General features: G+C 39.4%; 1 protein-coding gene across 4 annotated transcripts in view; it reads right to left on the reverse strand.

The window, feature by feature from the left end:
* The window catches only part of dbn1 (drebrin 1), a 98,641-nt gene extending 84,271 nt beyond the window's left edge, over window positions 1-14,370 (reverse strand). For all 4 annotated transcript variants that reach the window (XM_034140613.1, XM_034140612.1, XM_034140610.1 and 1 more), the window contains exon 1: window positions 14,209-14,370. In XM_034140613.1, coding sequence (XP_033996504.1) covers window positions 14,209-14,291 — 83 coding nt within the window. In that variant the 5' untranslated portion in view covers window positions 14,292-14,370. The remainder of the gene's footprint in view (window positions 1-14,208) is intronic.
* Between the last annotated feature and the right edge of the window lie 9,423 nt (window positions 14,371-23,793).

Genomic DNA, 23,793 nt, shown 5'->3' on the forward strand with positions numbered 1-23,793 from the left:
TTCATAGACCTGGTTGCTTATTTCTCTCAAATCTGGCAACAGAGTGGGCGCAGTGTCTAATAGTAGCAGTAAGCTAACAAGAGGCTACGTTCAGCTGGTGACTCGGGAGTCGGGACAGAGAAAATGTCAGGAGTTTGGAAGTATTATAAAATTGAAAGCGAAGGCAGTGTAACAGCCAGATGCAATGTTTGCAAGGCGGAGGTTCCGCGTGGTGGAAAGAACAGAGCTACGTTCAACATGACCAATCTAATACAAACACCACCAACAACAACACGACGAGTACACAGGGGCCACTCAGGTAATGGCACTGAAACAACCGACACTTTCAGAGACTTTTAAAAGGAAAGAGAAACTACCCCAGAACAGTGAAAAGGCCAAAAAAAGAACAGCCAAGATAGCTGAATTCATCGCGTTGGATGACCAGCCGTTATCTGTTACCTTTTTTTTCCTCTTAATGCATTGCATAAAGATCGGATCGGGAAAAATCGGTATCGGCAGATTGTCAAAATCAAATGATCGGAATCGGATCGGGAGCAAAAAAAGGTGATCGGGACATCCCTAAACTAAATGTTTCAAAAAATAAGGAAACATTTAATAAAGACTTGGATTACAGTCAGCTTCCTGAATTAGAGGAGGAGCGTTGACAAAAAAAAGAGCACAGAAAATGGAGAGTATCTCAAATAGAGACAGTTACACAAGTATAAATTGGGAGGGAAGAAGAATATGTTCTTCATTTTATAAGAAAATATAATATTTCTACCTCAGTAACTTGCAACATTCTCCTGCATTATTATTTATATTTCTTCTTGCACCATTTTTACAGTATGGTTAATGTCTTATGTATATTGTATGTTGAATTGTTGGAAAGCCTAGGATTTAAGATATGTATTGCCAAAACTACACTGTAGCTATTACGCATATGACCACTAGGCCTCTCAACTTTGAATATCTGAATCTTTAAGTATGGAGAAGAATATTAAACAGGTAATAATGAAGAGGAGCATAAACTAAAACTACTTAAAATAACAGCCAACCTGCTCTCACTAACAAAAAAAGAATGGCATGATAAAATAAATATTTGTTTACCCTGAACTCTTCATGTGGTGCAAGACAAGTCAGAAGTTGACATTTGCTGCCTGCATGCTGCCATGTTGTCATCATCTTCCTCATCAAACAGCAGATACTGTGGAGGTCAACATCCCTAAATACAGTTGCAGCTAAAGTCCACTTTGTGCAAAGGGTAACTGCTTTAAAAAGCCATTACACTGCAGTGCGCAGGTCCAACGAGGCGATACAGACTGAGCTGCATTGACTTCCAATCTGAATCCAGTCAGAGCTCAGCAGCATGGCTGATGGCTTTTTATTCAATAAAACATACTAAGTGCTATTGAGTCTCAGAGTCACAACTGCCATCAGTGTTTCAAAAATCTGAGTTTGTAACATCAGTCTGATCAACAGCAGCTGTTTTTAATAGTCTGGAGTGAAATAAACATTATATTTAACATGATTAAAAGCATACATATATATATACACACACACACAGCATATTTATTTTGTAGTTATTAAAAAAAATGTGGGAAGTGAATTTTTTTTTAAATGTGGAAACCCCTTCAGTAAAAAGAAAAGTACATACAAAAAATATACAGTATATATATATATATATATATATATATATATATAAAATACAAATATTATCATATTAATAATAACTTAAAATAAATGGCCACATGTGGATTTAAGTGTCTCCCCAGTCCTCATATCTTAATGTGATTATGTTCCTCATTGAGCATATAGTAATTGTTAAATAAATGTGTTTTAATAGACTTAACAGTCAGTCCTTATATGAATAAGATCAATCACTAAACATTCAACCACTGAAGGATGCATTGTTCTTTCTCAGCTTGTTTCTGACGTTTATACAGCGATAGCCTTGAGTCTTTGTCAAACAGCGAGGCTTACAACACACCTCACTGCAGGTTGACACACACATTCAAAGAGTCACACACACACACACACACACTAGGGCTGCTCAATTAATCGTATTTTAATCGCGATTACGATTATGGCTTGCAACGAATACGAAAACAACGTAATCGAAATAAAACGATAATTTTTTTATTATTACTTTTTTTTTTTTTAATAATTTCTTCTTTTTTTTGGTTTTTCAGTTGAATTATACTCCAGGTTCAGGGTAATCAACTGTTAAAAACATACTGTTCAAAAAAAAATTCTCCAATAAATTGATGTTTTCAAAGTAAATGGATAATCGTTTTTAATAATCGTGATATCAATTATTGACCCAAATAATCGAGATTATGATTTTTGCCATAATCGAGCAGCCCTAACACACACTTGAGAATCATTTAAAGTCTCTAAAAAATAAATACACACGTAATCACAGCTTTCTTTCACCTCGCAAAGTCATCCATCAATTTCCTCTATTCTCCCTGTGACTATCAGTGTGGCTGTGGATGAATCACAAACATATCACTTCAACAAGGCCCCAAAATATATGATTGACACCACTTCTGAGGAGAAAACCGAAAACTGGCCAGTTGAACATCAGACTGCAGGAGGGAAACCTGGCTTCATTATCTGCAACACCTCTTCTATAACAAATGCTGACAAAGTTTGGGAGTTTAAAAGGGTAAAAAAGGTAATTATCTGAACATTAGTCGGTAAAGCCATTATCTAGGTGGCTGCATCCGGTGCTTTCTACAGCTAGTTCAAACAATGCACATACAGCAATAATTGCCTGTTAAACCACATGTTGGACCCATTCAAGCCTCTTTTTAATCTTGGAGTAACCCTCCCTTTATTCAGAAAGTCAGATTATTTGAAATAATGCTGTCATTGAAGAAAGACAATTCCACTAACATATTTTTTTAAATCTAAGCGGGAATGGTTCATGCTTTATTGTGTAAATGGAAGTCTAGTCTCATACTGAGCTAGAGATGTTAGAAGAGTATCAGAATGTCTGCAGAATGAATTACAAAAATGGATTATACCTTATTTCTGACTGCTTTCTTTCTGCAAACAGAGCACGAGTTGTGTAACTCTGGTTTTACATTAAAATGTATTCCATGTGTGAAAGCAGAGCTAAAAATAAGAGCTGCACTCTTCTTTTTTCTGGCCAATTTAATCTCCTCTTCTCCTTCCTGCTGTGAGAGCATAGTCCAAATGATTCACACGGAGGAAACAGATTCAGTAAAAGGCTTTGAGGTTACAAACTGCAACACTTCCTTGTTGAACTCAAAATCTCTGACAGCAGCAAAGTGTCAGCCTGACACTCGGCCCGTTTCATTTCACTGCACTGACTCACTGTTTTTATTAAGTGGACTGAATGTTCATTTAACAAAAACTGAAGCTTTTGTCTTCAGTGCATTTATAGATTTGTCTAGTTCAGTTCACTTTGAATAGATATGAACCTTTTCCCCCTGAGCCCCAGAGGTTGTGACATCTGCCTTGTTTTCCCACACTGATCAACGTATTGGAGAATCTGTTTTTGTCACAACTATGAAGCAGTGAAATGTTTAATCAAAGAACGAAGAAAATATGCATTGACGTCATTTATTACGGTGGCCGACAGGGGCAAACGCGTTTAAACGGCCGAAAAAACACTTCCAAAAGTATCAACCTGTTTCAAAAGTGATGCAATAACACGTCCCATACAAATGAAGAAACATCTTCACCAATTTCACGGAACATGCGTAGCGTTTACTAAAAGCGCAGCATCAACGAAACACTGCATATAAAAACGCTGCAAGAACGGAATCGAGGACAATAAAAAGCGAGCGCTTGTTGACGTCGGGAATTATAAAGTTGGCCAACAATCTCTGTCACTGGAAATGTGCCTCAAATGTTTTATTGGTTTATTTTAACAATGTGGTTGCATAATTCCCTCGGTATTGTTGATCTGCTGTAAGCTAGCTAGCTAACCTAGTCATTATACTGATTATACTTTTAGTAAACCCTGCCATGTTTCATCAGGTTGCTGAATGTTTTCTAAATGCTGCGCCTGTAATGTCAAGTTTCAGGTCGTTGTAGCGTGGTCAGCCACCATAATCTATAATGCATTTTCGTTTCTCCAACGAGAGGATTTGCTAAATTTTGTTGTTTTATATTTGTAGGTTTTGGACTGTTTGTGGAGCAAAACAAACAATTTAAAGATGCCATTTTTGGCTCTGGAAATCTGCATCTTTTAACAGTTATTCAGATTTTCTGGATTAAAAAAGATAAAGACCATTTAATAGGATAATTGGGAATGAATGTTATCATGGAGTGAATATCAAACAGCTGATGGGAGTAACATGGCAAGAAACAGAGAATAAGAAAGAAGAAGAATGCTTATCAGCAAACATGACGTACAAATATTTAAGGGAAGGACATTTAAGTTGTTTAGGCTGTTTGAATATGTAGGTAATCAACTAAGATCAGGGGTAAACTCAAAATATCAAAGAAAGTTAGGAGTGAGCAGGGAGGTACTCGTACTGACCTTTAGTTAAGACCGAGCGCAAAACAGTTCAATAAATCGTATCTTTATCTCTTTGAAAACATCCAAATATTCACCACTGACATCAGAGCAGAGTTTCATCTGAGTGAGAAACCCTCCCTGTTTACTCCAGATGTAAAACTGATATTAGACACTGAACTAGCTTTGGGTCGAGTCCTTTGCACCACCCACCAGCTCCATCTGCACAGAGCTCCATATTGTACAATAGAAAGAGAAACTCTCCACTATGTGTTGCCTCAGGAGGAGAAACCGTCAGGTCAAACCAGGGCGAGTCATCTTGACATGGAATTCATCATCTCAGGCAGTATTTATCTGGGGTCAAAAAACCCTATTGACTAAAAATAACAGCAGCAGAAGCAGCTGTAATGAAACTACAGGTTGCAATAGACAACCTTTCAGCAAGAGGTAATGCTGCCTTATACTAGCAACACATTTAGACCATTTATTTAGACCATCAGGTAAAAAGCAAAACATATATTTATGTATTCATTCCAAATGCTGCTTAGAGTATTTGCATGTCCCTTGTTCTTCAGCAAGGGATCTTTCCTTTTATAATCGCAACAACCACTCTCTTCTATAAGCAAGTGGTTTTCATTCATTTCAATCCTAATGAACAATATTTCTTCGGTGTTAGTTCTGTAACTTTCCCCTATATTTCACAGGGTTTTGGAGCTCCCTCATCATCACACTGACCTCAGCCTGACACCCTGCTGCCACCAGAGCTGCAATCTCACGTTTCTCTGAGACGTTTACTGAAGGTTACAAACCCTTTATGGAGCTAGACGCCAGCAAGAAGAGAAGGAGGTGAGGGAGGAAGATAAGAAGGAAACACCTACACTGCACAAGAGGATAGCAGAAAGAGAGAGGAGGCTACAGCAGAGATCAGAAATATAAACAGATTAAAAGCATGATTACAGCAGAAAATGGCACAGAAGAGTCAATCATCGTGAAATATTAAGTGCTAGAGGCAAGTAACGCTTATAGTTGGTGAACATCTTTAGCTGTTGGGCTAATAGCTAACCGGCTACACAACTAGAAACATGATATGTGAACATACTCTTAGTTAGCCCGTTTTGTATTTAAAAACCTTCTTAATAAAAGGTAAAAGATGTGTGGTTTCTCGTACCTCTATGTAAAACATGCCTCTGTGTTGTTGCTAAATGATATCTGCCAGAAGAGTCGGAGAAAGAGATATGTAGAGATATGGGGAAAATAGATTTTGAGAAGACTGAAAAGAGAAATAAGTTGAGAGAAATACATATAAGAAGAGGAGAAGAAAGGGGAGGCTTTAAGATAAAGTAAATATGATTAAAAAACATTCACATTGATGCAGCAGCAGAATAATTGCAGGACACATTTTTCCCCATTTACCTTTTCATGACAGAATCATCATTGCATTCATGATTTCTTTCTCAATTTATGATTTCTCTAATGTTTGTATTTTATTTAATGTTTTTAATTGTTAAAAGATTATCATTTTTGTTTTAATTGTTGGTTAAAGTCCCAAAAAGCTATTCTGTTTGTCCAGAAAATCTGAAACTAACATCAAGCAGATGTGTGGATGTTGTGGAAGGACAGCTTCACACATTTCCCATTTTTTCAAATAATGGGATTCTAAAAGGAATACTTATATTATTGTGTAGGTTTACACAGTGCTTAAGGCTCTCTGACTCAGGCATTGGTCCTCATGTAGAAGACTGGACGGTTCATTATAAGACAGTTGACTTTGATGTTTCAAACAGTGTGACTGAATATATTCAAGTTTAAAAGCTAAAAGCGTAAAAGGAGAGGAGATTAATTGTCCTGGGAGATGCTGTCTTTCTGCATTTCTCACAGTAGACGTGATGAAAGGTGAGAGGCTGCGTGTACTACTGACCCTGTTCTATATTAATCTGAGGTAAAAAGCAGAAAACATGTATACGGACTGCATTCAAGACAGTTTAATACTGTCTTAGGTACACGAGCTCTTGAATGGCTGGACAGAGGAATCACACCAACGGAAAGCCTCGCTAGTGGCCACGACCTTGGCTGCACAACCTGGAAGTCACTTAATAGACTGCGTGTGGAACAGGGGAGGTGCAAAGCACTGATGAAAGTGTGGAACTACACCACAGAAGACACGTGCAGCTGTGGATCAGTGCAGACAATGTCCCACCTACTGGAATGTGCCGATGCCCGCCGGTGCAGTCCAGAAGACCTGGCAGAACCTACCCCATCAGCTGTGGCCTGTGCCCGATACTGGCAGAACAACATCTGAGATTGCTACGGACTCGAAGAAGAATACTGTCTTTAATACCTTTATACTAAGAGTAGAAAGAAATGGAAGCTGTGTCACAAGAGGTCAAAGTTCATCCGGTCTGAACACACTGATGGAGAATCAGTCGTTAGAAATAAGAAGCCGATCAGAAGACGTCTCCATCTGTGTGTTTTCACATCCATTAACAATATGGTTTCTGTCTCAGTGGCACCAACAAGTCTACAGCGAGAGGACAGAATCAATGACGGGGGCCGAGGTTTTACTACACGACATTAACATACTCTATGAGTCCATGTTTACAAGACAAATCACTCTTTATGGTAAGTATTCATTAAAAAACACATCAAGCTACTTGCAACTAATGAATAAATATCATATGCCTGGCATTGGGTCGCATGTTTTCTGATTATTTTATATTATAAATGTCCCAATTAGTCAACGAGTGGAAAATGTTTGATGATATTACATAGTCCAAGTTCTTAAAAATGAGAATATTAGGCTTTTCTTTGTCGTTTAAAATACAGTTATATGAACATTTTACAGTCAAATGTGCTATTTGTGCTGTCGAAAATGCAATTATCAATGTTTTTGGACCTTTTATTGACAAAACGATTATATGAGTAATCAAAATCATAAGGAAAGTACTCAAATATATTTTAACTACGCTTCCTAGCCCCTAGTACATATTTAAACTGTTCAGAAAAGGTGCTTCAATGCGTCCTTGCTTATTTCCTTTAATAGGAGCATCCTTTACCAAAGGAAAGGAGAAAATGCTGTCTCACAAGTTTTGGCAGCAGCAACATTTAACGTCTGTGTTTGCCGTTTAATTGTACAGTGAGGATATACTGGAAACATCTTTCTATAGTATGATCCTGGTTAGGACAGGAATCCTAACCTATAATGGACATCATAGGTCCCTAGACTCATTCTCTATATAAAATAGCTTCTGGTGTTTTGATTATGTTAAATCCTGCTTATCCACATGGTTTTCAGTGGAGAACTTAAAGACTATAACTCTGGTATCTTAGGTCGACCCTTGTATGAAAGCATTTGCATTCAGTCCATTTCTACACTCCTTCTCTTTTTATTTATTACCCATCCAAGTAAATCATGCAACAAAGAACACGGAGATCCAAAGTAAACGGCCTGTAGCTGCAGTGTTTTGCTTTTCCTTCAACCTATCACAGCTCTTCGGTGCTACAATGACTGACCGACCTTGAAACCTGACATCAGAGTGACTAAAAAGCTCTCCCAGGGGTAAAAGCACACATTAATAAATGACTAGCTGGGTTGAAAAATGTCAGCAAGGGGAACAAGATCATCAAAAGGACAAATGCATCAGATCTGATGGCTCTTTGGGCTTCAGTGAATGAAACATGATTCAGAGTTCGCCGACCCTCCAGCTCGGCTCCTCTTACCAAAAGTTTCATCTGTTGTCGGCGCATCAGAGGTGACACGCCAGGTAACGGCTTCCTCAAACAGCTGGAGGGGGTCATAGGGTCACATGACAGCAGCCTCGGGCCAATCAGAGGCCACCGAGCGCTCAGCATTCCTGAACGTCTGCAGATTGTTTGATATTGGATAACCCTGAATCGCTCTCTGCACGTTTTTTCACAACGTCACCTTCACTACAGTCTGACATTGAGTGGTTTAAGAGACGAGAATCTTTTCTTCTTCCTTCAGGTACTGGATGAAAGGATAACAAATACTATCTTATATCTCTTGGATCTCATGTTTCATAACTTTGACAAAAGATGGGGGAAATGAGTAAGGTATACAACAAAAAAGATGACTTGAGACCCTCCTCATTTATCCAATAGCAAGCCAAGATATTTCACAAAAAAACACAAGAATCAAAAGATCACCATTAACATTAAGCCTCTAGTAATCAAACATGTCATGGCTATAAACCTATATTTCAGTCTGGATCAGGGCCCCATTCTGCTCATTTTCATTGTATTTGTTGCCTCTACAGTAACATGTCTCCATGCTTTAATGTTCAAAAATGTATTTATTGTTCTCATACTGCCTGTGCTGCAGCACCTCTTTTCACCCTCTGTCTGAAACCAGAGCCCAGTCTGCTCTGATTGGTTAGCTGGCCGGCTCTGTTGTGATTGGTCAACTGCTTAGAGATGTCCCGTGCTTTAGCCTCACGTACAATGTGTTGGAGCGCTAGCCAATAGTAGCGCGGGTCTTACATAGTGATGTCACAATGTTTAGGAAGTAAACAAAGGAGTCCAATTGTGTTTCAGTCAGGGGAGAAACTCCCTCTGGAGGGAACATCGGGATTTTAGGCTTTGCAGACAATTTACATTCACAAAAACCTATATAACAGGGAATGGAAACCCCCAAAAAGCCTAATAAGGCCTCTTTAAGTCCTAATAGCTAAGAAATAACCTATTAGGTGATGCACAGAGAGCACATTTATAATAGAGATTGTGTTGTCTGCTGTCGGAGCTCAAAGGGTTCAGGAACAGGAGGATGTGTGAGGGAGCGAGGCAGAGATAAGGCCTGTTCACAGCGACATGCATTATGTGAGGATGTCTTCATTAATGAATAAACCTCCACAGCTTTGTGTTTCAGGAGGAAAAAAGAAACCTTCCTGATTGATTCGACAAAGAGAGAGCAGACACAATTTAAACCTTTACAAGACAAAGAAGATGTAGCAAGAAATTAAGAACTTGAACTTCCTGACGGGCAGACCCCAGTCAGTGCGGGTGGGAAACATCACATCCTCCACCCTGATCCTCAACACCGGAGCCCCTCAAGGCTGCGTGTTCAGCCCTCTCCTCTACTCCCTGTTCACACACAACTGCGTGGCCACACACAGCTCCAACACCATCGTGAAGTTTGCTGACGACACGACCGTCATCGGCCAGATCACAGATGACGAGACGGCGTACAGAGAGGTCGAAAACCTGACATCTTGGTGCCAGGATAACAACCTCCATCTCAACGTCAGCAAAACAAAGGAGCTGATTATGGATTACAGGAAGCAGCAGGGAGAGGGACACGCCCCCATCGCCATCAATGGGACTACGGTGGAGAGAGTCAAAAGCTTCAGGTTCCTCGGGGTCCACATCACTGAGGACCTGACATGGACTCTTCACACCACCGCCATCACCAAAAAAGCTCGACAGCGGCTCTTCTTCCTCCGCAGGTTGAGGAGGTTCAACATGGACTCCAGGATACTCTGCAACTTCTACAGGTGCACCATAGAGAGTATCCTGACTGGCTGCATCACGGCCTGGTACGGCAGCTGCACCGACCTCGATCGTAAGGCTTTACAGAGTGTGGTGAAAACTGCACAGAACATCACCAGGACGGAGCTGCCATCCATGGAGGACCTTTACTCCCAGCGCCTCGGGAAGAAATCCCTCCGGATTATAAAAGACCCCCATCACCCCAGCCACAAACTGTTCTGCCTGCTGCCGTCTGGCAGGCGGTACCGCAGCATCCGGACTAAAACCACCAGACTCAGGTACAGTTTCATCCCACAGGCAATAAGACTGTTAAACAACTGAACTGTTGAAGCAAAATCTGTTAAACGCCTGAACAGTTGAAACAACATCCTTAAAGGAGAGGTGTCATGCTTTTCCGGTTATTACCCGTCCCCTTGTGTGTTATGAAGGTTTTTATGCATGTAAACGGTGTGCAGAGTTAAAACCCTCAAAGTACACCCTGTAGCGAGTAAAACTCTAACACAGAAAATACCTCCCCAAAACGCCTCGTTGGAGATACGTCACTGCCCATTTGAGTCTTCCATTTCGTTCCGGGTACGGCATGATGTCAAGCGGTACCCGGAACGAAATGGACCAATCCCGAAGAGCCGTTACGTTACGTCCGCGGAGCCGTTACGTTAAGCCCCCGCTGATTGGTCCAAATTGACCGATCCACGGACTTCCTCACACACACATCTGTGTGCAGGGAGCAGGCAGCTCAGCTGATTTCTCCTCCCTGGCTGCAGGCTGATAACAGACAGTTGGGATCGCGGCAAAATTCTCTCTGCAGACCCATTTTCACAGCGTTTATCAACCTTTTTCTTACTCAATATCAAGCCACACTTATTGTTTTTACTTCGGATGTGAGTTTGTGTGTGCTCAGGATGAATTTGGCTGTGTTTCGCTATGTATCCTAAACAAGGAAACAACACCTCCACGGAGCTCAGCGCGATTCACAACGTCCCGACCAATCAGAGCACACTGTGCTCACAGGGAGGGTGGGGGCTGGAGCTTTTGGAGCTACAACGAGCCGTTAAAGGCAGATAGTGCAAAAGTGCTTGTTTTGTCCAGTCCAAACTGTTTTTTTGTTAACTATAACTGAAATGTAATAAGCTTTTAAGAAGGTAAAAACTACAGAAATGTTTTGTCTTTTTGCCTAAAGAAAATGTCTGAATTGTATATATTTGGTAATTTCTTCAGTAGCATGATGACTGAACTAAAAAAGATGTATGCATGCAATTGACATTTACTTTTATTTCTATATATTTTTCTCAACTACTCTATAAGTGCCAATAACAGTTTTGCATAGTCCAAGTTGACCTGTCAAAAAAAGAATGACACTAAAATATTTAGTTTTCTTCTCACAAATCAGATATTTACCCCCAACCCCCCAATGTAATGCGTAGGTTATTTGCAGGTAATCATTTCTGACTTACTGTATATTATATACATGTTCTTGCTTCAATTCACATATATTATGCTAGCTAGCTTTGAGGGAAGATCATTATTAATACCTTAAAGCTCTGATTTTATGAATGTACACAAAATATCTATTAAAACTGCTGAACAAATCAAAAGACCCTACCACTGCTACCCTTATTTATCTTTTAAAGATGTGTGGATCATGGGTGTATCATTATTAGGGCAGAGGGGGGTGCAGGGTGTCCCATGTTGTTTGGGGTCAGCGGTATTTGGGAGTCTCTGCCTTTGTTCGAACCTCATCAAGTGTGAAAAACGGGGGCAGGCCTGAGGCCCTCTGCTGCAGCAGATCATCCCACAGAACAAGCAAACATTTGAGAGGAACAACATTAATTTTGGGGTTGAATGTTGGCAGCTGTCACTCACACGAACAGGACATAAGGGTCAGGACTTATGAAGGGTAAGGCATCATCTCCCTCAGGATGAACAATTCAACAAGCAGATAATGACGTCTGTGCATCCCTGGAGAAAAGAAAACTAACATACGAGGCAAACGTCTTACAAGCATCCAATTCTGCCTTTTTCTGTTATAGTTAGGGCTGAATTGTTAATTAAAATTAAAATATGGAGTTATAATGTTTGTTAGAAATGTGTGTGAAATGGTACTATGATACCAGATGATGTTTCATATGCCATACTGTTCAAATTAAGCAGTTATTTTACAAATGCTTTTAACCCTACAGTAATTAAAAGTAACTCATAAATGTGCTGTTACAGTCCCTCTGGATTTGTTCAATTTTCCGTATGTTATTTTACTCACAATCAACTATCACACACAATATGTGCCATCTTTGCCACAATGTTATCATTAAGCACTAGACAGAGAAATCCAAACTGTGTTTTAATGAAGATGAGGAAGCGAGACTTCCCCCAAAACCACGACAGCTACAGCTGAAAGCAGAATCACTGCGTGTGTTTTTAAGTCATTCTGACCTCATGTAGACTAATGACCGGCAACAGATGGCACAGGTTCACATTTCATAGTTCAGATGGAGACTATAGAGAGTGTTTAGCTCCAAACAAATCTAAACAGGAACTGTAACCTGAGCTGAATCACTGCACAACATCCAGTAATTTGAAAATTAGTGGTTTTCCATTTGGTTAATGAAATTTAGAGATGACAATGTGAAAAGAAAAGGTGAAAGCTCATGATGACGTTTGAGGGAAAACTGTAAAAACCACACTAACTGCTCAACAGCTAAAAAAGACAGACAATTAGAGAGCAGCTGGTGAACATAGTGAAATATATTTAATCAGGAGAAGTGACTAATAATGGACTTAAATTCATTAATAAGGCACAAAGAAAGTCCTTGTGTATCTGCTTGTTGTGTAACAAGTTCACCATATCAACTTAAAAAAGGTGATATGTTCATATTGTGTTCACAAGTTGTTACCGCTGCCACCAGGTGGCCAAAAATATCAGTCATTGCTAATTTATTACCTTCATATTTCTGTAATTTCTCTTGTCACTGCTACAGTGGTGACTGCTGGCTTATCCTGAGTTTAACATACCGTCCTGCTTAAAGTCAAATATTACATCCTCTAATGGCCTTTACCTGGGTTATTAACTCCCTAAGGTCCAACAACAAGGACATGATGGCAGTAGTACTAAACCACTTTGATAATCCTGTGAAATCACTGCAGCTAATGGCACTAATATCCTATGAATCACCTATGAAATAACTATTCTGGGTTCACATGCTGGTGGGAAACCCCAATACTCGTGCCTGATATCCCTGGAGGGCCGACACATTTTAACCTTGTGTCCATGATATATTTACTTACCAAATATAGTTTTACAAACACATAAAATTGCATTTTCTGTTTGAGTACCAAATGCATGAACAGAAAACTTAAAGATTCCCCTGAAAACTATATTTTGTAAAGAAAATCCCTGAATGTGCAATTCAACCCTTATTTAAACTTGTTGACCTTTTTCGAAATCTTGTTTCATGAGGACATAATGCGGTTTGAGAGCACAGTGATTTCACTTTCAATACTTCAGCAAGCTTTTCTTTTCTTTTTTCCTAAGTGAGGAAAGGCCACAAAGGGTGATGATGGAAGTCCCCCTCCCCTCTTTCCCCCCCCCTCCCCTCCCCATCCCCCGGCCTCGCCCCTCTCCTCTCCGCCCCTCGTTTGGGGATGCAGGAGCTCATCACTATCTCTGGACCAGGCCCGTTTTATCCCCCTCTCACACACAGACACACACACACACACGCACACACACACCACTGAATCACGTTGCATTAAAAAAATCCTAAAATTGCTTCCAGCTGGCTGCGAGTAAACCTTGTCCCGACAGAAAGCTGAAACAAAAGCATGTCTTGCACAATAATTTGCCCACAATGCGCACACAGGGTTGCACACTTGCTCCGACTGACTCTGCAGTGCAGTTCAGACCCGAAAACTGCGGCTGCTTTTGGATTTAAAACACCGAAAAACAAAACTTTTACTGATTTAAACCGTCCTCCTGCTTTCAAACAAAAGACTGCTATAAAATTCCGCTGCAGATAAACTGTCTTTCACGTCGTAGTGGTGAAAGTGCCCGGCCTCCATGTGTGTCGTTTTTCACCACTAACGGTATGATGCTGCTGCTGCACCGTGCATCCTCAGCGTGCACAAACCCGGACAAGAAACCCCCCGGGGAAGAGCCAGGAGATCGAGGTGCAGAGAGAGAGAGGGGGGAGGAACGAGAGGGGGGAGGAACGAGACCGAGATGGCCGGGCTGAAGGACTCACCAGTCGGTGTCCGAGGTCTCGTCAATGACGTCCTGGTAGGCGGTCAGCAGGTCCAGTCTGTTCTTGCCCAGATTCACAGCCATGTTTCCGTCCCTGCAAGCATCCAGACCGCTGCTGATGGAGAGAGACGCGGAGTGAGACGAGAGGACGAAGAGGAGGAGGAGGAAGAGGAGACAAAGAGGCCGGCCGAGGGGTCCTAGCGCCGGGAAGTTACAGGCTGAACAGCCTCATGGGTCCTAGTGCCCAGCAGTGTGTTTGTTTTTAGTAGAAACAAATCTGAGAGGGTACGGAAGAGGATTAGGGACACATGAGGAAAGATTTTTGAGACGTGACCAAAGGTTTAAGAATAAATTAGAGTTCTGACTTTAATCTCAGAATATTGAAGAAAAAGTCATAATTTGAAGAACAAAATTATTATATTTTCAAACTAAATTATTATATATATTATTTATTTTTAGGCATGGGATAGAGATCATTTTCAGGAAAAAAATTGAAAAGAAAATCTGAATTTTTCTTTTGAAAATCTGTGAATTCTGACACTAAAGTCAGAATCCCGAAATGTTTCGAAAATAAATTCTAAGAAAAAGGTTTAAGCTTTTTCAGTTTAAAGTCAGAACTCTGAGATTAAAGTCAGAATTCTGCACATTTATTTTTTCTGATAATTTATTTATGTTTTCAGAAAATGCTATTAACACGCTTAATGTCAGCAGCAGATCACACAGGTGGCAGATACATGAGCACATGTCTTTAGTCAACGAGATTAATCTGCTGCAGTAACAACAACAACAACAACAACAACAACAACCCTGCTCTCAAATTGCTTGAATATTACTCAGTTCACAATCTTTTATTTTAATTATCATGAAATAAAACGTGTTTAGTTTTTAGAATCTGCAGCCATGCTAGCATCTTGGTGACGCTTCACATAGGCACCAGGCATTTTAAGTAAATGCTAACATTAAGTCTATCATGATGTTTTCTATGCTCACTATCTTAGTTTAGCGTGTTATTATTATGATCGACTCTGGTTTCAGACAGAGGGTGAAAGGAGGTCCTTTAGCACAGGCAGTATGAAAACAATTATTTCATAACATTAAAGCATGGGCACATGTCACAGTAGAGGCACAAAATACAAATATGAAACCTGAAAATGAACTGTATATATATCCTCTTTAAGGTTCGGGTCTGTAATGGGATGCAACTTTAGATCTCTTGCATGAAAGGCAGACCTATCAGACCAATCAGAAGTTGGGTCCAGGGTCCAGGTGTCTGTAAACTAAATGCACAAAGAAACATTGACAATCTGGTAAATAGCAGATGGAAATGGTCTGGTATGAATACTGTGGGGTAACTGTGGAATGAGGAACAGGTGTGCAGGTTGAGATGGGAGTCAGGTGACTGGGACAGGTGGATGGATGGAGAAGTAGTCCTGCAGAGTTTGAAGGAAATGGCCTGGAGGAAGTGGGACTGCGGCTCAGAAGCACAGGCAATCCCCTGCATGAAATGAAACAAAACAAAATAAAGTGAAACAAAAAAACTGATCTACAGTATGACTGTAATGACAGTATGTTTTTCTAAGCAAGTGGTGCAAGAGGTACATATATTAGAGTAATACAAATAAGATGGTCTACAGATACTCCAATACCAGTAAATGTCCTGAATTAAAAATGATACAAGTTAAGTACAGATTAAGTGTCAGCAAAAAGTACCAAATCAAAACTAAAAGTACATCTAAATGTGCTGAATTACAAAGACTGACAGTGTTGTATTACTATATCATATCATTAGTTTGAGTTTTTATCCGTAACAAAAACATGTCAGAGCATTTTAATGTTCCATCCATGTGAAGCCAATTGTATACATTGGATTGATTTGTGGTACTGTATCGTATATTTTTATATGTAAAAATAGTATGTGAAAAAAACTAAGTGTCAGACAAATGTAAACTTTGATTGCAAACTATACGGCTCAATATCTTTAAAGAAAAAAGTGATTGTGGCTGACATTTCTACTATTAAGTTAAATGTTTAAGATGATAAAAGATTAAGCAATTAATAAACAAAATGTCAGTGACTTTATAATCCAAGTCTTCCTCTACAAGCTCCTTTTAGAGGGAATGATGGACTGAAAATCTTTTCTTCTGGAGATGTTGACATTTTGGGAGGTCGTCCCCCCCAGGTCTGGTGGGTTTGTTGCCATGGTAACCTGCGTTGCCTCAGAGGGTCGAGCCTCAATGTTTTTCTCCCAGGCTCGGCTGGCACTGAGCCCACATACCTCCCCTCAGAGGCGGGGAGAATAGAGCAGAGGGGAGGTGGTGGTAATGGTGGTGGTGGGCACTTTAATTGGCACAAACTGCGACGTACTACAAGGTGAATCTGCTGAAACTCATTCTGTTTGCATAATTGATCTGCCCCCTGCTGTATCCACTGCTTGTTCGTTTAATTTATGTACATGTGAAGTCAGTCCTCTCCAACTTATTATAACAAAATATCTTCTTCTTCTGATAAATAAACATTCTATGGATGTCAGGTGTCTATTAAAGGGGCGCTATTATGCTCCTTTTTAAAATTCCTATTTGTATTTTGTTCCTCTACTGTGACATGTTTACATGCTTTAATGTTCAAAAAGGTATTTATTTTTCTTATACTGCCTGTGTTGCTGCTCCTCTTTTCACCCTCTGTCTGAAACCAGAGCCCAGTCTGCTCTGATTGGTTAGCTGGCTGGCTCGGTTGTGATTAGAGATGTCCCGCCCCTAAGCCTACACAAAAAACGATGTAACACACTACAGGAAAGGGAAAACCCAACAAAGCATAACAGGGTAATCTCAAACACAACTCAGAGTAAAAGTGCATCCAGATTGAACTAAAAAGGAATTTCAAACTCATGTTATTCGCAGTCAAAGAACAGGACATGTTTGCTGTTCCGTAATCCCACTTTGGGAGAAAAAGCTAAAACATTCAACATGCATGCCCACATCTTTGATTTGTATATTCCCAATTTAATCTCAGTTTTTCCTTTCATAGACCTCAACCTAAATGAAACTACGTTTGTAAGTCTGAGGGTAAAAGTGTGTATCGCTGTTTAGTATGGGTTGCACTCAAAGACAGACAAAAGCCCCTCCGGATGTAGAGGAGGTGAGACACAATTTCAGACATTTTTCTTTTAAAAGGAATTCATTATGTAGTACTTGTTTGTGAAAAAAACAAGCGACAAAGTATCTGTGTAAAGCAGTGGTTCTCACAGTGGGGTCTGTGTTACTCTCTCTGAAAAGAACATACTCATTTATTTTAATTATCATCAAATAAAACTTGTTTTGTTTTGCTGACATGCTAGCATCCCGGTGACACTTTACATAGGCAACAGGCAGTTGAGCTAAATGCTAACATGCTAAAGTGTAGCAGATAGCCTATGATGTTTTCCATATTCACTATCTTGGTTTAGCGTATCAGCATGCTAACAGTGGCTAATTGTCACTATGTTGGGGCTGATGGGAATGCCATGTCAGAAACACTCCCTCCTTATTCCTGTCACTCACACACTCACACACACATACACACATATGGCGCATTTCCACCACACGGTCGGCCTCGGCCACGCTCGGTACTGCTTGGCCGCGTTGGGCCTTAACAGGGCCGGCTCACTTCATGCTGCGCTTCCATAGAGTGGCGAAGTCCCTCCCACTTACTTCCGGGGTATGGGACCTTATTCCGGAAAAGTTATGCATTGAAGTCAATGGGGAGAGAAAACTTATCTTTCGATCCCGTTTGAATTGTGCCATGAATTACACATATGATGTTTGTCAATCTTAAAAAATCATTTCCATGTCAAAAAAGTCACAGTTTGTCGTAAAACTGTTGAAATATAAGACTATGAAAAATACGTAACTAGAAAGACTACAAATCCCAGAGTCGCGTAAGTGATGTCACAATTGTTTACCTCCACCATTCAGATACCTAAGATCAGCGCAATATAGATATAATCTATCTATATGGCGCTGGCTAAGATAAGATAACTTTAACAAGATGCCTGTGTGCTTAGTACCAGGTTGTTATTATACCAGCAATGGGTCTTGCTCGTTCTTTTGCTTCCCGTCTGATGAAACGACCAGGAGTGGCTTGATCAAGTTAGCTACCTAGCTAGTAGCTAGCACGTTAGTTAGCATTACAGCCTTGTCATTTTTATTAGCCTTAACATGAAGTAACATTAAGTAACCCAAAATGTTAAACAGTAAGAGTAGTAGTCATATTTCGTGAACCCTTTGAATAGTACTGTCACCGGTGTGATCATTCTATAATACACCATTTAATTCCGGGGGAGAAATGCTAACGCTAACGTTAGCATCGGCGATCTTTTCTACTTCATGCTATCTGCACAAATGGTTGACATTAAACATTAAAACGACCAGGCAGTTCAGAGAGAATCAAAGGAAGGCAGGCTTTGCATGACATTCTTCAGGACGTGTTTCATTGTGGTGATAGTCAATCGTTTGTTGACAAGACAGTAGTGACGGCCATCTTGGTGACGTGTGTGGTTGACCAGAGATGTAGTTCATTGAGCCTTTCACACAAACAAATGTGTTACTTCACAGTTTTACGACACATTTTAATTTTTTTGACTTGCAAAATTATCTTTTAAATTGACAAACATCATATGTGTAATTCGTGGCACAATTCAAACGGGATCGAAAGATAATCTTTCTCTCTCCATTGACTTCAATGCATAACTTTTCCGAAATAAGGTCCCATGGGGCTCAACCGGAAGGGGAGGGACTTCGCCACTCTATTACAGTTTAGGAACTGGGGTAGTTACTATAGTAACGCAGTGTAGGCGGAGCCGTGACGTCATCTTCAATGAGAACCCCAGAAAAACAACACAGCCGTTAGCTGTTAGCACTCAGAGCTCACAGCTCCTTATATATGTTCAGAAACTCGACAAAAGTTAAACAAGTACACACCACAGACTGCCTGTGTCATGACGAGTACAGTCGCTGCTTTATTTATGTCTGTATAGGCCGTTGTTGTGAGTGTGGACGGTCGGAGCATATACTGCGTTAGCTTAGCCAATCTCCATTTAGAAAACACGAATTTTAAAAGGTTTTTCGCCTGCCGTCTGTCTGCAGACTTGACAAAGCATTAATTCATGGTTTTTACTAACCGATATCAGTATGTTGTTACTTCGGCATCATTTTGAAACGTGTATTACAATTAAATCACGGTCAAATATGTCCATCTTGTTGTAGTTGTAGCCCCCTTGCCAGCGATGCTCTCTCTAGTTTAGCATACTCAGCCCGACTCAGCCCTGTTTGTTGGCCCCGATAGAACCACAATTTTGTCGGGCCAGAAAAGAGGTGAAAAAGTGGCCCCAGGCCGGGCCGGGCCGTAACTAGGCCTAGTGGAAGCGCAACCAAAAACAGGCACGGCACGACACGGCACGCTTAAACCGCGCTCCGCGCCATGGTGGAAATGCGCCAATAGACACATACCCACACACCCCTCCCCCATTTAAGTGGGTTAGTATTAATTAATGCTCCTCACCCTGCAGGTCCTTGTTGTTTCCTGCAGAAACTTTGTTCTGTGTGTGTGTGTGTTCGGTATGTGAGTAATTTAGTAGCATTCACATAGATAACATAGTGATTTCCTGCACGGTAATCATTAATCTTGTTTAAAGAAACCAGATAAGTAAATTGATAGAGGGACTTTTTTTCAGTTTTTTATGAATATTGAAGCAGCGGGACTGGTTGAGACTTGAAGTGACTCCAGAGTTCAAATCTTCTCTCAATGAGCTGCAGAGGAAGCTGATACTAAACGGCCTCTCCTAATGGAGTGTCTGACGGGTAAATTAGGCTGTCAGGGTGAACACTGAGGATTACACCGACTCTGCTACCAGCTCCAGGAAGGAATAAATAACACTTAGAAAGTCAGTGACTTCTTAGCCACCAAATGTCCATGGAGAGCAGCTTTAGGTCCCTCAAAATGAGGTCAGTCTCTGGTGAAAAAGAAAAGGCAATCACTTTTAATGAGAAACTTTTACTGCCGATGTGTGCACAGAGGAGGGAAGAGCTCAATTTAAATGCATGTATTTATTTTAGATGCGTACCCTGAAGACATCTGTACCACTCAGTTGTGTTTCATATTAAACTGTTTTCTTTCGGCCGATGTGTACAATTTTCTCAAGAAATCCAAGAATAATTTCTCTATAACAGGGTAATGTGTTTAAATGTCTTTTCTTAGTAAAACATTCAAAGATTATTCATTTAATATGTTCCAAAATCTCCATAGTTAAGATGCTTAAAACGGCATCTCCTCCCATTCTATATGAATGAAAAATAACTAATAAACTGGTTTTGCGATTATTTGTCTGTTGATCAACTCAAGTACCCTCTAGTTTCTCTTGTTTTTATGTTTTAATGTATTTAATTTCACCCCGTATCCTGGTGATACTGGCGTCATATTAGAAAAATACTTCCTTATGTTTATCTAGGGGTGTTTTGTCGGTTAATTTTGAGTATATTTGGAGTTATTTGGAGAAATGTAAAGTGATGTCTGTGAGCAAACAAAGGGCTTTAAACTGGTTTTAGTTTCTCGCACACTCTTTGTTTCATTCCTCTTCTCCTGACAGAGGGCTATTGATTGATTTTATTGATCAGGGTCTATATGTGGACATCTTTAAGAGGAGGAGGCAGACAGGTGCACAGATGGACAACAAACAAAAGAAGAAACTCCATTATCCATCTGCAGTCTGTTCCTTTGTCTGAAACAACCACAGTCACTCTCCTTTTGTTGAAAGTATAGTCAGTGTTCCTTCTCTTGTTGATGCATGCACAGAAATACTTCAGTGTAGCAGATCAAATCAAAAAGCTGTCTCTAAGCTCTCGTCCTCAGAGATGGTCTCAGAGTTAAGCCTGGTTTAACAGCGTGGGTCGGAATCCGTCTGGAAAGGAGACGATAAAAAAGGAAATCAAAGTATTTTCTGAATGAGAGCTGTGGGAGTTGTGGTGGATGTGGAGAAAAGAGATTAAATACATTTAAAGAAATGAAGATTAATTCAGAGGATGTTGAGCTGTAAATCTTCTCAGAAACGTAAACTCGTAAAACTGAGGATCTGGTTTAGTTTCTGAAGCCTCTCATTAAACCGAAAAGTAAAAGTACTGCTGGACCAGTGTCAGTGCTTTTATATCCAAAATATGATAAAAATGATGATGATAATATCAATGTAGGGAGACTAACAGGTCACAAAGTGCTTCACAGAAGATTACAGGTTTAATAAACAATATAAAAGGAAGAAAATAGCGAACACTTGATATCTACTCCAGGTTTATATTTTAAACTACTTAGCTTTGAATAATACAAATATAAATATTGGAGAGAGTCCCACAATTACATAAGTATTATATTATATTAAAAGACATTCTTTAAATTACATTTATTCCTTTCTAAATAATAACAAAAAACACCTCGAGGCAAATAAAATAATAATAAACATATCACATTTTCAGTGGTAACAGAAAAAAAAGGTAAATACGACGTTGGACTTATTTTTTTTAAATAAAGGAAGTTTATTTTGTTTGCATTACATTTGTATTAGATTTAGATGTCTGTGTATATTTGTGTGTTTAAAAAAAATAAACAGGAAATCTAAATAAATGTAAAAAGAAAATTATTATATACAACATATTTAAAATAATAATAAATACAAATTTTTTTAAAATCCGTAATAATAATGTGATCACAATAATTAAAATATTATCTGTATTTGCTGCTATAAAGCTGTATTCTTTATATATATATATATATATATATATATATATATATATATATATGTGTGGATCTCTTTACAGTCTGCTCCCAGACAAAGAGAAGAGGCTTCAAAAGACAAATATTTATGAGTCTCGAAGGGTTAAAAGTCTGTCAGGCTGTGCAGGAGAAATAGAGCTCACATACCAGAGCAGTGAGAGCAGCCTGTGGAGCTTTAATCCACTAAACAGAAACCGGACCAGAGAACGATGTGAAATACTGAACCCTTCTATAAGAAACACGAGTAAAAGTCTGTTAGAGCCATAAGACATGATATTGTCTTCAATTGGCACTCTTGAGTCCTGAGATAGGAGGTACACTTTGTATTTGTGTACTATTGTTAGGGGTGCACAACATGAGGAAAAGATGCTATAATGTTATTTATAATAATACAAAAAACAGAAAGCAAAGCAAACTTAGTTCTGCTTTGCTTTCTGTCTTTTCGTGTAGTAAGAATTATAAAGAACAAATTATGCGGTTACATTTTAAACTGTAAACGTTTTTTATTGAAAAAGTTGAATTAAAACTGACTTGACAATATAATGAAGATAATGCCTATAAATCTGTAGATTATCATGGTTTCTTTCGTTTTTTTTCTCCTTTTAAAGCACTTGTTGGTGAGTTAATGAAAGGCACACACACAAAGCGTCAGAGGTCCCCATGATGTGATCGTTGTCCCCAAAAAGAGACGAATACCAACACACACACACACACACACACACACACACACACACACACAGGAATGTGTTAATTTCCTCTTCGGTGTGAATGTTTACACTCGAATGTTGAACATTTTTTTGAAGCACATCGAGAATAATAGTCCTTTGAAGGGAGGAATGTAGTGTGTTTGAGTGTGTGTGTGTGTGTGTGTGTGTGTGTGTGTGTGTGTGTGTGTGTGTGTGTGTAATAATTGACACTGGTTATTGTCATTCTGACTGTGTTATATCTGAGGATAGCAATTTATTTTAAAACCTGACACTAGTTTGTCTTTTGTTCTATTATTCTGTACAGCACTATTAACATTCATTTATATACAATCCGAGCCACATAAATTCATTCTTGTCTTCATTAACAGGTTCTCCAGTGATTGTAATAATAATTTACATTTGATCATTGATAAAATAATCCTAACGAGAAATATTCAATAGAAGAGGAGGCAGATACTGAAGCGGCAGCTGAGATATCCCCACTCTAATTTCTAATATGGCTCAAGCTCTGAAAATGCTGGATTTCCCAGGATGCATCAGAACAGCATATTGTCATGAAAATAATTTCTCAGGCTTCGTAGAGCTCTTACAGAGACAAGAGTACATGACACCACTGTTTCCACAACTGGCTGTTTACTCCAGATGCATTTAGTTAAAAAACGACTTACTGTATGTAATCATGCAGAACTGAGTCCAAACCATCGGAACAGTCCTGGTCCAACACACCATGTCCTTTCTTTCCTGATAGCAAGAAGAGAAGAGTTTAGAGGTATGCAGCACAATTATTAATACAATAGTTTTTTTTGTTTTTTCTTTGGAAATAAGCACATTCAAGTGAAAGCAGTGAATGTTCAGGAATAACATTTAAAGATTAACAGGGAATCTAGTAATGTATAATTCAATCATAGATTACCTTAAAATTACTCAATTGCCCAAATTGGCTTGGCATAACATTACAGCTTTATTATCAAAATATATTTTTTTAAATCGTACATTTTGTTTTAAAATTAAGACCTTTAATATTTGGGTTGCTGCTGTGGTAAATCCCCAAAACAATCTGCAAGTCTTTCAGTTGATCAGATCTC

Source organism: Trematomus bernacchii, unplaced genomic scaffold (assembly GCF_902827165.1).
Source record: "Trematomus bernacchii unplaced genomic scaffold, fTreBer1.1, whole genome shotgun sequence".
Classification (NCBI taxonomy): Eukaryota; Metazoa; Chordata; class Actinopteri; order Perciformes; family Nototheniidae; genus Trematomus; species Trematomus bernacchii.